The 14,560-nt window shown below is 33.9% G+C and overlaps 4 protein-coding genes across 4 annotated transcripts in view; 1 reads left to right on the top strand and 3 right to left on the bottom strand.

The window, feature by feature from the left end:
• Positions 1–1,991: 1,991 nt before the first annotated feature.
• Positions 1,992–4,034, bottom strand: LOC119633387 (reticulon-4-interacting protein 1 homolog, mitochondrial). The gene is made up of 4 exons (XM_038026927.1): positions 3,650–4,034; positions 3,367–3,584; positions 2,700–3,305; positions 1,992–2,642 (listed from the first exon to the last, which is right to left on the bottom strand). The coding sequence occupies exons 1-4, from the start codon at positions 3,939–3,941 to the stop codon at positions 2,535–2,537; spliced, it is 1,224 nt and encodes a 407-aa protein (XP_037882855.1). The 5' UTR covers positions 3,942–4,034; the 3' UTR covers positions 1,992–2,534.
• A 1,687-nt stretch (positions 4,035–5,721) lies between these two features.
• On the bottom strand, positions 5,722–9,370 carry LOC119634034 (UV radiation resistance-associated gene protein). Its single transcript, XM_038027942.1, has 5 exons — positions 8,623–9,370; positions 7,362–8,555; positions 7,220–7,294; positions 6,650–7,153; positions 5,722–5,973 (listed from the first exon to the last, which is right to left on the bottom strand). Exons 1-5 carry the CDS (start codon positions 8,982–8,984, stop codon positions 5,847–5,849), a joined length of 2,262 nt encoding a protein of 753 aa, XP_037883870.1. The 5' UTR covers positions 8,985–9,370; the 3' UTR covers positions 5,722–5,846.
• A 518-nt stretch (positions 9,371–9,888) lies between these two features.
• LOC119633621 (MTOR-associated protein MEAK7) lies at positions 9,889–11,929 on the top strand. Its single transcript, XM_038027245.1, has 8 exons — positions 9,889–9,955; positions 10,055–10,203; positions 10,274–10,513; positions 10,595–10,907; positions 10,965–11,222; positions 11,292–11,410; positions 11,467–11,664; positions 11,723–11,929. Exons 2-8 carry the CDS (start codon positions 10,063–10,065, stop codon positions 11,834–11,836), a joined length of 1,383 nt encoding a protein of 460 aa, XP_037883173.1. The 5' UTR covers positions 9,889–9,955; positions 10,055–10,062; the 3' UTR covers positions 11,837–11,929.
• A 1,328-nt stretch (positions 11,930–13,257) lies between these two features.
• LOC119633259 (neither inactivation nor afterpotential protein C) overlaps positions 13,258–14,560 on the bottom strand; it is a 15,643-nt gene continuing 14,340 nt past the window's right edge. The window contains exons 17-19 of the mRNA XM_038026712.1: positions 14,149–14,450; positions 13,726–14,077; positions 13,258–13,662 (exon numbers count right to left, since the gene is read on the bottom strand). Coding sequence (XP_037882640.1) covers positions 13,273–13,662; positions 13,726–14,077; positions 14,149–14,450 — 1,044 coding nt within the window. The 3' untranslated portion in view covers positions 13,258–13,272. The remainder of the gene's footprint in view (positions 13,663–13,725; positions 14,078–14,148; positions 14,451–14,560) is intronic.

The raw sequence follows: 14,560 nt of genomic DNA, 5'->3' as shown, positions 1-14,560 counted from the left end.
TAATCTACGTAACCTCAGAAAAATGACGACCGATATTCCAAATCAGGTAAACATATTCGAAAATATTATATGTTCGTGTGTCTTGCACTTTTCTCCTAAAAGTTAAAAAAAGTGTTAGTATTTAATGGACAATTTTTAATTCGCAGTTGCTTGAGCAAAATGTGAAACGGACAGACTCTTAATTGTGATGTCCGTCACTTAACTTTTAGCTTTTCTGCCGTTGCTTAAAGAAAGATTTCGAGATAGTTTAACCCCCCGCCTCCCTCCCACCACTAAAGTATAGATTCTATGTTTAATACCCCAGAACACTTTTTTGTAGTACGGAGTATATTGAGTTTGTGTAGCCATATGTGACAACCTGACAACATGACATGACATGACATGGCAAGTGAGTAAGCCAGACAATTTTTTCTACTTCCAGATGTTCATAATTAATATCCATGTCACGTCTTAGCTTCACTATTGTGGGCGGATAACAACCACTTTGACATTCGGTTTGTAGCCGGCAAATAAGAATAAACTTATATTGAGCTTCTGTCTTAACGTTTCCAAACATGTGCAATCCTAAAATGGACTAATCGTCGCAAAATGTTACGCCGGGCCAAAGCAATACTGATACCCCGTTCATTCTTCGCTTTAGGATTTGAAAATTTTATCAGCAGTCATTAGAGAGAATAGACAAAAGAGTCGTAGAGTCATCACCACCGTCATCGTCATTTACTATAAAATGAATTTGTTTGACAGACCTATGTCATGCAAATTTACCACAAACAGAAAATGTCTCCTCTAATGATTCTTGTCGATTTCCATTATAAAGCGCTAAGAAAATAAACTTTGTCGCTATATAAAGGCTACTTTGTTTGTAGAGGTTTATAAGATTATCCGCAAGAGTAGCGGAATAGGCAAGAATCGCAATTACCAGGTCAGTGTTTGCGGGTTCAAACCTCTGAGCGGTTGACTTTACTTCGGTCGTAGCTACAGTGCGAGCGCTCAATCAATAAACACATAACACTTCCCGATTTGGCACGCGCCCACTACGCTGCGGCCGCCACGTCCTTCTCTTTCTTCACTTTTTTTTGTCCCTCCCGTATTACACGGCTAGAAGAGTCCCCAGAGTGATTGGTTATAATGAAAAAATTTACATATATATATGTATGCCAGAAAGTTCAAACAATGGATAAAATTTTCTTTATTCGTTCAGTAGGCTAAAGAAGCATTGCTTGCCGATCTTCGTCGGGAAAAGTTGTTAGTGCTGTACAATTTTACAAGCAGATTTCTTCAAATAAATAACAAAAGTAATGAGTTTGGAAAGCAGAAAAAATTTGAGCATCAGTGTGCGCTGAATAAATCAATTATCTTAAATGGAAAACTGTTATTTTACGTAGAGAAAGGTCGCATCGATCGAATGCAACCGTTATATGCATTAGTATTTCCCATGTCTTTATCACCTAAAACCTGTAGAAGTCACTGACCAACATTTTTGCAAACACCTAATACAAATCGTTCTATGTTCGTAAACACGATAAATTTTGTTTTGTTTACAGTCCCACAGTGCGATTTCAAGACTACTTTGTTTGAATTTTTTTTTTTTTTTTATAATAATAATCTCTGCATAAAAATGCAAATTAACTAGATTTGAATATATGTATCCATATGGATAAAAATTTAAACTCCGTCTTTGGCCATCAAGTAGCTGACTTCCTTTCAACTTTCTTTATGAAGTCCGGACCGGGGCTGCGAGCCTTCTACCAAAGCGGCTAAGAAAGATGAAGATGGGTGGATCTGTGTATACAAAAGCTTATGTTGATTGGAAATATACATGATTTACGCGTACTGGTATTATCTATTCTGAATCTTTTGGTAAAGACTAAAAAACGGAAATAATAAAAATACATTTAAAAAAAGTTATCTATAATAAAAACAAGTACTTTTTATTCGAAAATAGTTTAAAACTGTTTGAAATTTATCAAAGTAAAAAAAAACTACAAACAAATTCAACAAGTAAGTTCGCTTCATGGCATCTTGCGATGAATATCGCTTAAGCAATTAGATCATCAAAAAAAAAAAAAGTGTTGACCTTTAATATATCTTTCTTATAATTATGTTATCGTTACATCTATATTAAAACGATTGTATCCTTAAAATACTCTTGCAGTTCGTGCACTTCTAATCTCTAAATAAATAAGAGCTTTCGCATTAGTCGGCACAATTAAATGTTTCTACCCAGTTACAAAAGCTTCCTACAATTCTTTGGTGTTTTTGACGATTAAGCAATTTTTTAACTTGATGATTCGTAGGAACGGTGCGAGAACTTAAAAATTTTAAAATATTTGGAATATCAAGCAAGAGGGTTAGGTCTTTTGTTTACTTTCGCGTTGCGCTATATTTTCGTCTTTTTTTGTTGTTTTTTTTGCCATAAAAAATCAGCTCGGTGCAGTCTTTAATAATAATAATTTACTTAATGCTACCAATACTTCAATCCAAAGTGAATCAATGCAACGCATTTACTTATTAGCACTTATCAAAATTAATATTTAGTCTAGAGTAACTACAACTTTACCACGCAAATGACCCGCCTTAACACGCTTGAAAGCTTCCGGCAATTCTTCAAATTTATAGCAACTGTCAATAAGTGGTAGAAGCTAGGAAAAGAAAAACTAATTTAGTGTTTACACTTACAAAATATATTTGAAATTAACCTTCTTACGTTCCACCAGTTGTTTTAGTAATTCAATACCTTGTGGAGCTGGGATGAAGAAACCATATTTGATTAAACCTTTACTGTTTGTTAGTGATTTCACATTTGCTTCCAAAATATTAGCGAAATTTTTTAATAAACCTAATCCTACGCCAGAGCTATCGATGTTTCTCAGTAACGGTGAAGAAAATGTAACGTATTGATCGTATTTAAAGTCTAAAGTCTCCGCAGCTTCTGAGCCCTGACCAGAACAATCAAGCACTAAATCATAAGGCGCAAAATTACGAAGAGTAGCCATTTTTGAAGGATTACGGTAATCGATCACACAATCAGCTCCCAGATTTTGTACTAATTCTGTGGCATTCTCGCTACAGGTAGCTAATACTTGACTACCTTGAGCTCTCAGGATTTGAATAGCTAAAGAACCTACAGCACCCGAACCACCTAAAACCAGCACACGTTTGTTAGCGCCACCGCCATCGGCAGTTAAGGCACCACAAACTCCTCCTAGCTGAGCGGTAAGGTAGATACCAGACCAAGCTGTCAGACCCGCATATAAAACAGAAGCAGCCTCTGTATTTGTTAAAATTTCGGGTACCATACCAACCTATGCATAAAAATTAAAATTTTAGCTTAAATTAAATATCAATTTCACAATTAAAGTTTACACAATAATCTGGAACACGCACATATTGAGCATGAGCTCCTTGAGTACTTTGCACCGGAACTACACCCCACACCCTTTGCCCGACCGGCAATTTAAAATTGTTAACACTCATGCCATTCTGTATTAGGGTTCCACAAAATTCCCGTCCCAAGGTTAAAGGAAATTCTATAACATTTGGCTGGCAACGTAAAACTTTCAGCACAGCAGCACCATATCCGCCTAAACAGATAAAAGGGTTTTTTATGTGTTGATGCGGAAGAAAATTTGTTGATTTGTTTGCGTACCCAACATGGCCACATCAATCGGGTTTATTGAAGTCGCTTGAACTTTGACTAAGCATTCATTAGATTGTTTTATTTGTGGCACCTTTAATCTGTCCGAAAATAGTAATTCATCGAAATCTCCATAATTATGTATTTGCCAGCCAGACATTTTCAATTTATGCTCATGGGCTTGGGCTTGGGTTTGAATTTCATTTTGACCCTCGTTTAGAATATTGTTGACGGAAGCGACCGATTTTCCATAAGAAATATGAAAATTTCTTGCAGGCACACGAAGCAATAGTTTTAACTGCATTTTGCTTTCTTTTTTTTTAGAATTTAGAATTACACAATTATCCTTTTGTTCCGTTTGTTTATGTTTGTGAAATTATGACTCGATTTATTATTTGATTTTAGTTATGATCTCAGACTTGCATCGCGTATGGAAATTGATGTTGCCAGATGCGAGCTTTAATGGTTTCATCCAATTCACAAAGTTATTATATAAAATGCCTTATTTTAATTAGAAAAAGGTTTGATTTTCAACAAGCTATTTGGGCAAGTCTGGCTTCCCAGTGCAATAACGTGTAGGGTTGTGAAAAGCAGAAAGAGGCTTACTTGTTTAACTTAATATAATAATTGCACATGAATGAAACAATAATGTTCGAGACGCCCTGTGTTGTAGTAGCATATATTCAGTTTCAGAGCTGTATTTTTAATTGATTTGTAATTTTTTTACTACATTTTACAAGAACGCAAACGTATTTTATGTTTAAATGTATTTTTTGTTTATAGTTTTTAGCATATTGCGTAGAATACAGTTCGTTGCCAAAGACAGTGCTAAGGAACATATAAGATTCTTTTCAAAAAGTTTGTTCTTCTTAATTAGATTTTCTAGGTTTTATTCAACCCATGTAAAGGTCATGACCAAGTATATTCATTGACACTTGCCTGAATGACGCAGAACGAAGTGTTGATAATTATAATCTGCCTTTGGCAAGAAACTACGGCTCACTGAAACAGCCAAAAAGTCATGTCACGATACCTAGGAAAACAGTCAAGAAAAAAACGTAAGGCAGTTGCCAAGAGTAACAGTTAAATCTTTCCTGGACATTTGCGAAGATTGTGCAAATTCAAAAATATAAGACCAACAAAAACTATTTTTTACGAAAGTGTCCTGCATAAGATAAGATAAAGAGCTAACCGGCTCACTTTTTTTCGGACCATGCTTTTTGCAACCAAAAATAGACAAGAAGCGGAAAGCGTGTTAAAGAGCAACAAAATAATTATCGCCTAAATAATCTGGTCTATTTTTAGACCCTACAACATGACGTATACAGCACTCAGAAGGACTCGAGACAGACCTGTCTTTTATAGTACTAACAGACTTAGTAACATTTCCGAAATCGATGTAACCTTGTCAACCTACAGGTCTTAATTCTTTATGAAATTTACATGAAAGGAAATTATAGAAAATGATTCATGTCAGATCGCTTGTCCAATATATATATATATATGTATATATATTCATTATATGAATAATTGTATTAAGCGAAATGGTGTAGAAAGGCCCAGTATGATGATTTCACTTCGAAAGGATCACTGCCAAAATCGGTCTAAAAATGTAATACGCTTGAATCGAACCTAAAACTTCCTCTCCTAACGCAAGAAGTAGCAGAAGAAGATTATTGTTTAATAATACGGATAGTTAAGGCATAATATTAGAGATCTTTAGCCATGGATCTCTATCTGACTTATGTGAATTATTTTAATATAATATTTTATTTTAGTCAAGAAAATTATTATAGTATGTTTTGAAAATGTTTTAAAACTTCACCAAATTTCGTATTTTTATAAAATTTATTTGTAGTCATATTAGCCAGCATTTCTATCGGTTAAGTTATTTTGTGGATTATTTAAGTAAATATTTTTCTAAATATATACAAATACATACAGTTGTTTTTTATGTAAAGGTCGGCCATAAGAGATCTTAATTGTATTTAGAGGAAAATAAAATATATAAAAAATACTTTAAAGAATTTTTTTTTTTTAGTATTTTATACTTTCAATTTAGTTTCGTTTACTTTTTACAAACATAATAAAGCTTTCAACTTATAGAAAGTCATAAAACAGATTTAAAAGTAAAACTTAAGCAAACTTTTGTAAAAAAAGAAAAAAAAAAGAAGAAAACAACAACAAAATGTATCACAAGCGAACAGTTTTAAATGTGTTGATGAACACTATGAAAAGTTAAATTTGAATCCGAGTTGGAATAACATTGCATTGACATTGTATGGCAATCCTCCTCGAGGCTTTCATCGCTATAAGAGCCCACTGAACGACAAGCTCTGCAACAAACAAAATTTAAAACAAAATTTAAGAAAAATTTGCAAAAATAGATTAAGTCCTGTTACATACTATAACGGCATAAAAATCCTTGCCAATAACTACATGACGTTGTTACAGTGTAATCGTTTTATCGAAAACATGAATATAAGAAATTTAAGAGGAGAATGGACTCCGTCAATAATATAAAATTTTTGCCAAATTTCTGAAAGTTAAAAGTTGGAAATGGAGGACAATATTTTAATATATCACGATTTTAGCAGGTCCATGAAAATTTAATCAAGTGGACAAAAACAAATTTCAATGCAAGCAGAATTGCCTTTGTGCCAAACCTATTCGTGTCGATAGCGCATCATGCCTAATATGCTTCAAAACACATTTCTATATGTAAGCAATTTTACAAATCCAGTCCGATACTGTAACCCAAAAAAGCATCAATTATTAATTGTTTTTGGTTGTTCCAGGCGGGTTCATAAGTGATTTGCAGGTTTTTGATTTTAGCATGAAGGGAACAACTTATACAAAACAATATGTAACGGAAATCGTAACCCCGACTTTATAAAAGATGAACAACTTTATATCGACTCCAAGTGTCCACTTCGTATGTCCACACTATAAAAATACTTGTCAAATCTAATATATGCCATTTCGTGGGTAATAATAATTCCATATATCTACCGTTCATTGCTGCCACTTGTAGAACCAAGTTCAGTATCATTAGGCGGTGTACCATCTTCAGCATTAATTAACACTTTGTTTGGATTTAAAGCCAAACTATGTACAAGAGATATGGCTGTAGGCTTTGATACAAGTGCATTTATTTCAAGCGCTGAATGCGATTTAGTGAGAGCAGCAACACTTTGGCCATTTTGCGACTTATAACACACCTCTTGGTGATGAAGATTATGATTGTTATGATAAAGTATTTGGTGCTTATCGTTTGTAAGAATCGTTAAGCATTTATTATTGTTGTTGGAGGTTAACTTAGTTGTCACCTCCGTAGTGCTCTGTTCAATTTCGGCTAACTTTCTAAATATATGCAGTAAATTCTCAATACTGGCGCGCATATCGCAACGTAGATCAGTGATTTCATAACATAACTGAGCAATATTCTGATTTAACAGATTTATACCTTGTTTAACTGGCCTGGTTGGCATCGAGGAACGACTATATAGTGGATATCTGCAAACATGAAACGTTTGTAAATATTAAAAAAATAAATAAATAAATGTAGATATAAAATTTTACTCTCTTGATATCAAGGGCATTTCTTTAACGATATTCAGAATACGAGTGTGTGAGCCTTCATGGATGATGGGATTTCTATAATTGTAATATTCACAAAAATTACATAATTTTTTTTTTTTTTTTTTTGTTGAAAATACTATACCTTAAAGGACGATTTGTTATTACCGCAATCATTTGAACTAAATGAGCCACGTAGCCGAGCGAAGCACTCAATGCCAACGGCGTTACATTATCTGAGCTGACAAAACTGTTGGCGTTCGAAGATTCATAATCATAACTATCTGCTGATGGAAATGGTACCCCACATATGGTGTACGAACCTTCGCGATTACGACTAATAGGATAAATTTCTGTTAGTTCCATGCATAATGAAGATCTCCTGCGTTCCAAATATTGAGCTACGATTTGTTTGCGTTGTCTTCTCTCGAATTGGGTCGCCAAATATTCATTCCATTTTTCTTGCTTGGCTGCTAATTTGTCTCGCTTTGCGGACAACGAAGTCTGTAATTGTACACGTGTTCCATTGGCATGTGCCAGTTGACGCTTTAAATCTTCTATACGTTTTGCATAAATGGAGCGCGTGTAATTTAGCAATCGATGCTTGCTATGCAGACTTTCTATTTGTTGCTGTAATTTTTGGGCTTTAAATAGTTGATTGGGTTCAATTCGTTGCTGGTCTGCCAATAACATACTTAAAGTACGGCCCATGGAATGATTGTGATAACAACTCTCATAGGAGGAGGTAGTTAGTGTCATAGAATTGTTTGCATTTAGTGACGTGGTACGTGTTCCTCTCTTCAACTGATCTTTGGTTATGCAACGCAAACTTATCATTTTGATATGCTCAGTTAACTCGATGCTTCTCCGTTCAGTCTGTAATCTTTGACGTTGCAGTTGTTGAATGTCCAATAACTTGTCCAGCTTGTAACTGCTATGCACATTTCCTCTCTCACAACTGAGTTGAGGATAACGGGATTTTGACATACGTAACAAGTCTTTCTGCCAATCAACAATGTCAGGGCTAGAGCTTCGACTAACATGCGGCGAGTTTATAGAAAATTCATCAGCGATTGGCATACTGCTATTAAGCACTCCCGTTTTGGAAAATCGTTGATAACTCGCATTTAACTGATCGCTTAAATGTTTGACACTAAAATGTTCTGGTGAGGTGAAAAACTCATCATTCAATTGAAATATTAAAGTGTTGTCGCAGCATTTTGTTTCATTTGGTTGATAAATAGGAATGAGCCCCGAAAAGTACACAGCCCAACTAAATAACAATTTATCGTAAGAGTGCGGCTGTTTACCGGATTTAACATATTCACGAGTCAAGGCACTAGAAAGAACGAAAGCTTCACTTGACGATTTCTACAATTAAAGAAAGTAACTAAAAGAATCTGTACCTCATGGGCTCTTCAGATGAATTTTCCTGTTTTTCCTCGTGAACATTCGTGACTGTTTCTTCTATTTTTGGTTGCCAAATCCACATCTTCACGCAAACACAATTTACATTAGACTTTAGCAACGCCGCACATTCTATCTCCGCCCACTTTTGTTGTAAATGCTTACGATAAGGCAGTTTTTCACTTTCGTAGATTGATGGGCTTTCGTGGCTTTGATGCAACGTATAGTATAATAGAGCGTCCGCCCGAATCACTGCTCTATCATCGCCAATATTAATGCCTTCAATTCTTTGCAGGTTTCTCAATCGTAGTTGTTGCGTACACAAAGGGAGCCATTCCCGACATCTTGGACGTATGTTCATAATTCTAACTAACTCTTACGTGTTTTAACACTTGATCAGTGATAGCAAACACATTATTTCCTCTTGATAAGTTCGATGAATATTGAAGATATTTGAAAATAAATATTTTCTACATAGAGAAAAAGGGTCTTCTTCTTCTTGAATTTTCAGCGAGCCAATGATGAACAGATGATTCGCGCGTTGTAAAAATAAAGGTCCAGTGCGAAAACAAAGTTCTTTGTTTAGTTTGGGTCTTAATAAAGTCGATTATTAGTTTAGATTATGGGTTAATATTAGATTCTTATGCTTATTTGTTGACGCTAGGAAATGTTGCTATTTTTAGGTTGTTCTTCCGTTCGCTATGGTTATTATTGCTGTTGTTGTAATTACATTCGAGATGTATTTTCATTTATTTTTTTATTCTTGCAGAGAGAATTAATATTTCATTTTCACAAAATTTTTTTATTATTAAAATAAAATGTCAAAAACCTTAGAAACCTTTGTCAAGCCTGTGAAAACAGCAGTCAGTGTCTAATTGGCAAAACAATGTTTATGTTTTCTTTTGTTCCCATGATTGATTGTGGACTTAGTTAGAAAGTCCAATTTGAGAGAGTTATGTTTATTTCAATATTAAATTAAGTTAATGTTTATTAATTAATAATAATATTGATGTGACAGGATAAGCTATACAATGATAACCATTATTATAATTAAGAGTGAAAACTTAATGCCAAATAAAAACAAGGAAGAGAAATGATATTGTTGTCATATGAAACCAGGGAGGTTATATAAAAATAGAAAAAAAAAAAAACACAAAGTAAACAAAAACATCTGATTGGAAAAATTGATAATATTTATTGCCGATTGGAAAAAAAATTTATTTTAAGTATCTTAAAATATTTTCATGTAAATTATATAAATGTATATTTATATATAAATTATATAAATGTATATATACGCATAGAAAGTTTTACAATTTGAACTATAATCGGGTACGTATACATTTTTTTGTTAGTTAATTCTAGGATCTTAAAAAAATATTGTCATATGTTACGTATTAATAATTTTAATATTTCGTTATTCTTTCGTAGTTATTAAAATGGGTAATTCCGCGTCTAATGAAAAGCAGCAGCAAAAATATGTTTCATTGACTCCTCAAGAACAGCGCATTTTAGAAAATTCATTTAAGTTACTTGCCTGCGGGGGGAACACCAAAGATATTAAGACTGAGCAAATAAGAGTAAATAGAAAAACATGCTCTGAATAAATTACGACATCTCCGTAAGAGAAATGCACATGTTTCTTTGTAGATTGCTTGGCGTGCAATAGTTGGTGATGTTATAACGGAATATATTATAAATTTCTTTAATAGTAGACCAAAAAAAGCCAACAGTCAAAATCCCTCGTCTATTGATTACTCTTTATACATAGAACCTTATTTGATTATGGAAAAATATGACAAAACGCAACAGATTAATTTTTTGGCAAATTCACTAAGTGAAAAAGGCACGTCCACAGACGGAAATCTCGTTTTAGAGGAAGTACGAAAGGTAACATCTTTGCATTATTAGAGCAGAGTCAGTATTACACTTTTATAAGGGTTACGTCCTTGTTTCTCTTTTTCTGCATAGTACGTTAGCGCCGTTGTTAAAACTTACATTAGAGCTTTGCCTTTTTATTGTAAAAGTTTTGAAACCTGGAAGAAGCATGATTATCGCTATGAGGACCAAACGGCCGAAAGCCTTGCAAATGCGTTTTTAAAACAGTTTTACAAGGAGTCGAAAACATTGATTTTGGAAGAAGAATTGGAGAAGTTTCTGCAATATAATTTCAGCTTTCAAATCATGTGGCGCGAAATTATCGCTTATATTTATGGTTATAGAGCACCGGATCGATTAGAGAAATTATTAGTCAATACGGAACCATTATTACCTGCTCTCGAGGGTAAAAAGAAAATCGTTTTTATTAGCGGTCTTTTAATAATTTCTACTTTATTATAAGGCCTAACTGAAGCGCACAAAAACTATAAGCCTATAATGGAAATTCCTCACATTATTTACATGAATTCCCATTTGCATTACACTTTGAGAAGCAAATGGCGTTTTCTGTTCTCTTCAAAAATTATGGGTGAAAGTTTTTCTACAATGCTGGGTAAAATATTAAATAGAGGACCGACAATGGTGGTGGTGGAAGATGAAGACAATTATCTATTTGCTGGTTTTGCACCACAGTCTTGGAGTAAAGGCTTAAATTTTGGAGGTAATGTGATCTATTTGCCATTAAAGTAAAATGTAAATTTTTATTAGTTATTGATTTTATGGTACGCAGGCGATGATACATCGATGTTGCTCACACTGCGCCCAGAAATGCGAAGCTTTCCGAGCACTAAATACAATGACCATTTTCAGTATTTGCATATAAATCAGCAAACTTTGCCAAATGGCTTGGTAGGTTTCAGTTCTCTTCATTGCTTCATAAAATAAACAGTATTTGTTTAATTAAGGGCATGGGCGGCCAATTCAACTATTGGGGCTTGTGGTTGGACAGTGAATACGGCAAAGGTCAAAGTTCGGAGACATGCACAACGTTCAGGGACTACGTTCAGTTGAGCAAGCAAAAGGAATTTCGTATTAAAAACGTAGAAGTATGGGGTGTAGGAGATGAACCGAAGCTCAGCGAAGACAGCGACGAAGATATAAATGTAGGGAGAATAAAATTTAAAAATGAAATGAAATTTCACATATCTTTTTTTTTTGCAGGATACGAACAAAAAGTCTGTTTTGGATAAAAATTTAGAAGATCGTGTTATGTTACAAATGTCGGGTCATAAAATGCATTCCGAAGGTCTAAGAGAACCCGAGATGGACTTGTAAGACTTGTAAAATTAAAGTTACGCTTGTTTTTGTTTAAATTTCCCAATTTCCTGAAAACGTAAAAATAAAGACTTTATAATGTTTAACCTCTTAGCCCAATAATTAAACGTTAATTAAGCAAATGGAGATGTAAACGAGTAAAAAAAAAAAAAGAAGAAAGTAGTGTTTTGTTGTTTTGTCTTGTCTTTATGACCTTAAATTTGGACATTCATCATAGAAATTTATTTTTCATTAACCTATTCTTCTATATATGAAAGCATCCATGTACTCCAATTTGTCACAAATTTGGTAGAAGACATATTTATATGTATATATATGGCGTTATGTCATGTCGTTTTTTATCATAAACGGCGATTTCGTTTGTTAATGAAGCAATTAAAACGGAAGTGGAATCTCGATCGAACTTTGCGGTTAGAATGACTTTGGATGACAGTTGCCTCTTTGTTTTTGCATATACAATAATATCACATTTTCATAACTCTTTGCAAATATGCAAGATATGGGCACGACAGACGAGAGTACTTGAAAAAAATTAAAGCGTTCCAATATATAATAAAGGAGAAAGGTGCGAACGAATCTTTTATATCTATCGCCGCTATTCAATAAAAGATTGAAAAAAAAAGAAAAAATATAAATTTGCATACTCTAGAATATTGGTTGGGCCTGGCTGATTTTTTCTATTTTTCTGGAATAATTTTGAGAAAATTTGTATCGCGTATATGTTGGAGTTTCTGAGCAACGACAAAAAGACACGAAAAGCCACGGTATTCTTAGTTCGCATTGTGCAAATTGGCGGGCTTTGTACGCCTCTAAGTAATTTTCAAAATCCTTTGTAAACTTGTAGACGATATTTTCTTTTTTGCTGTCAGACGGATGGATGGATATGCTTAAATCGATTCAGAATTTGATGCTGATCAAGAATATATATATATATATAAACTTTGCATACATTCTAGGCTTGGGTATTACTTACTTTTGATTTATTCTTTCATGGTTTATACTCGGCACCCGGCTTGTCTTCCGGGCTATATTACACAACATTCAGAAGGATATGAGATTGATTCGCTGTCATTAAATCGATCGATTTAGAATCACTTTCTGTATCAGTTACTTTCTAAATTGATTGAAGTATGTATGTCGGTCTATCCCTTTTGTATTGTTGTGTTCAACCTACGATTGGGAATTTTTTAAGATATTTTCATAAAAATTGGTATACCAATGTGTTATGTTTCAGATCGGAACATTCCTGCGACCACATCTAATACAATGTGTTATTTTGATCAATCGTATCTAAATTTCTTAAAACTGAGAATATTTTTTTGCTTTTTAAGAGAAATATTTGAACCTTATATTTTTATTTTTATTTTTACTTTATATTATTTTATATATTAAATATATACACTATTTACTTAACTAGTTCTTCAGGATTTTGTTATCTAAATGTCAACAGCATAACCGGTTATGGTTACACCCGGTGCTATTTCTTCGTCCACATAACTGCCAGCTTCCTCAAATGATTTAGCGGCAGTATTATTATCGAACGAACGCCCCACGGACGATGATTTGTTATCCATGGATTCTTTTAAAGGTGGATTACGTTGACTAAATTTATTTGAGGCAGCATAATTTGATGTGCTTGTACTGGTGCTTTCATCAAAACGTTTGTTACCTGTGCTACGCAGTTTAGGCTGTTGAAATGTGAATTGATCTTGATGGTTACGATCTTCGAAGCGATTAAATTCATAAACAGTACTCGATGCTTCGGTTCGTGGATAATTTGTCTTACGTAGCATGGCTTTAAAATTGAAAGGCGGCTCGTCCGAATTCTATAAAAATATTAAGAATTTTCGATTCCTAATCCAGATATATATTTATCTTTCTTTATTTACCTCATCATTATCGAAGCTACGTCTATTAATGATGTCTTGTAGTTCTCGTACTGGATCCGAGGGTGAGGTAATATACGTATTGCGCTGTTGTTGTTGTTGATGGTGTTGTGGTCTATTCATCGGCGTTCTTTCTCTTTCATTTCGATACATAGGATTCATCGGTGGCATCGGTGGTGGCGGTGGCGCTGCATAATTTTTCAAAGAACTTCGCCTCATACTTTGACGATTAGGATCCCACGTTTGTTGCGGCGGCCCTTGATTATAATTGCTATTATAATTACTATTAAAGTTACTGTTGCTATTGTACATATTGTAATTGCTGTAGGCGTTCATTTGCATTTGCATTTGATTTCTAAAAAGTGATAAAAATGTTAACACAACCTGATGAATTTTCTTTGATTATATTTTTTATTTGCATTTTACCTTTTCAACGTATGCGGATCTCTATAGAAATTTTGATTGTATATGGCGTCACTTTCACCCATGCGATCCCAATTTGTTTGACATGCTTGTTCTTTCTTGTAAGCGTTATAGGTTAATAAACATGAAGTCATGGATGGATTACGTTGCAATGGACTGTCCCAATCTTCTTCCTCATCTAACGGTTTTAAAGGCGATGTGATGATGTTTATTTGGCGTGTTAATGAGTTGGCCGGATCAACCATATACTGAGTATCATAGAAAGGTATCTGATCCAAACGTAGAGGCAGTTTACGTAAAGCTACCTAAAATTTAAATTCAATTTTATTCATGTGATTGTCTCATGCATTCGATTACAAGAGTAGCTTAATTAAGGCTATGATTATCTTGGTATCGTAAGTCTGATGGAACGATA

This window comes from Glossina fuscipes, unplaced genomic scaffold (assembly GCF_014805625.2).
Source record: "Glossina fuscipes isolate IAEA_lab_2018 unplaced genomic scaffold, Yale_Gfus_2 2, whole genome shotgun sequence".
Classification (NCBI taxonomy): Eukaryota; Metazoa; Arthropoda; class Insecta; order Diptera; family Glossinidae; genus Glossina; species Glossina fuscipes.
This window is presented reverse-complemented; position numbering and strand designations above follow the sequence as displayed.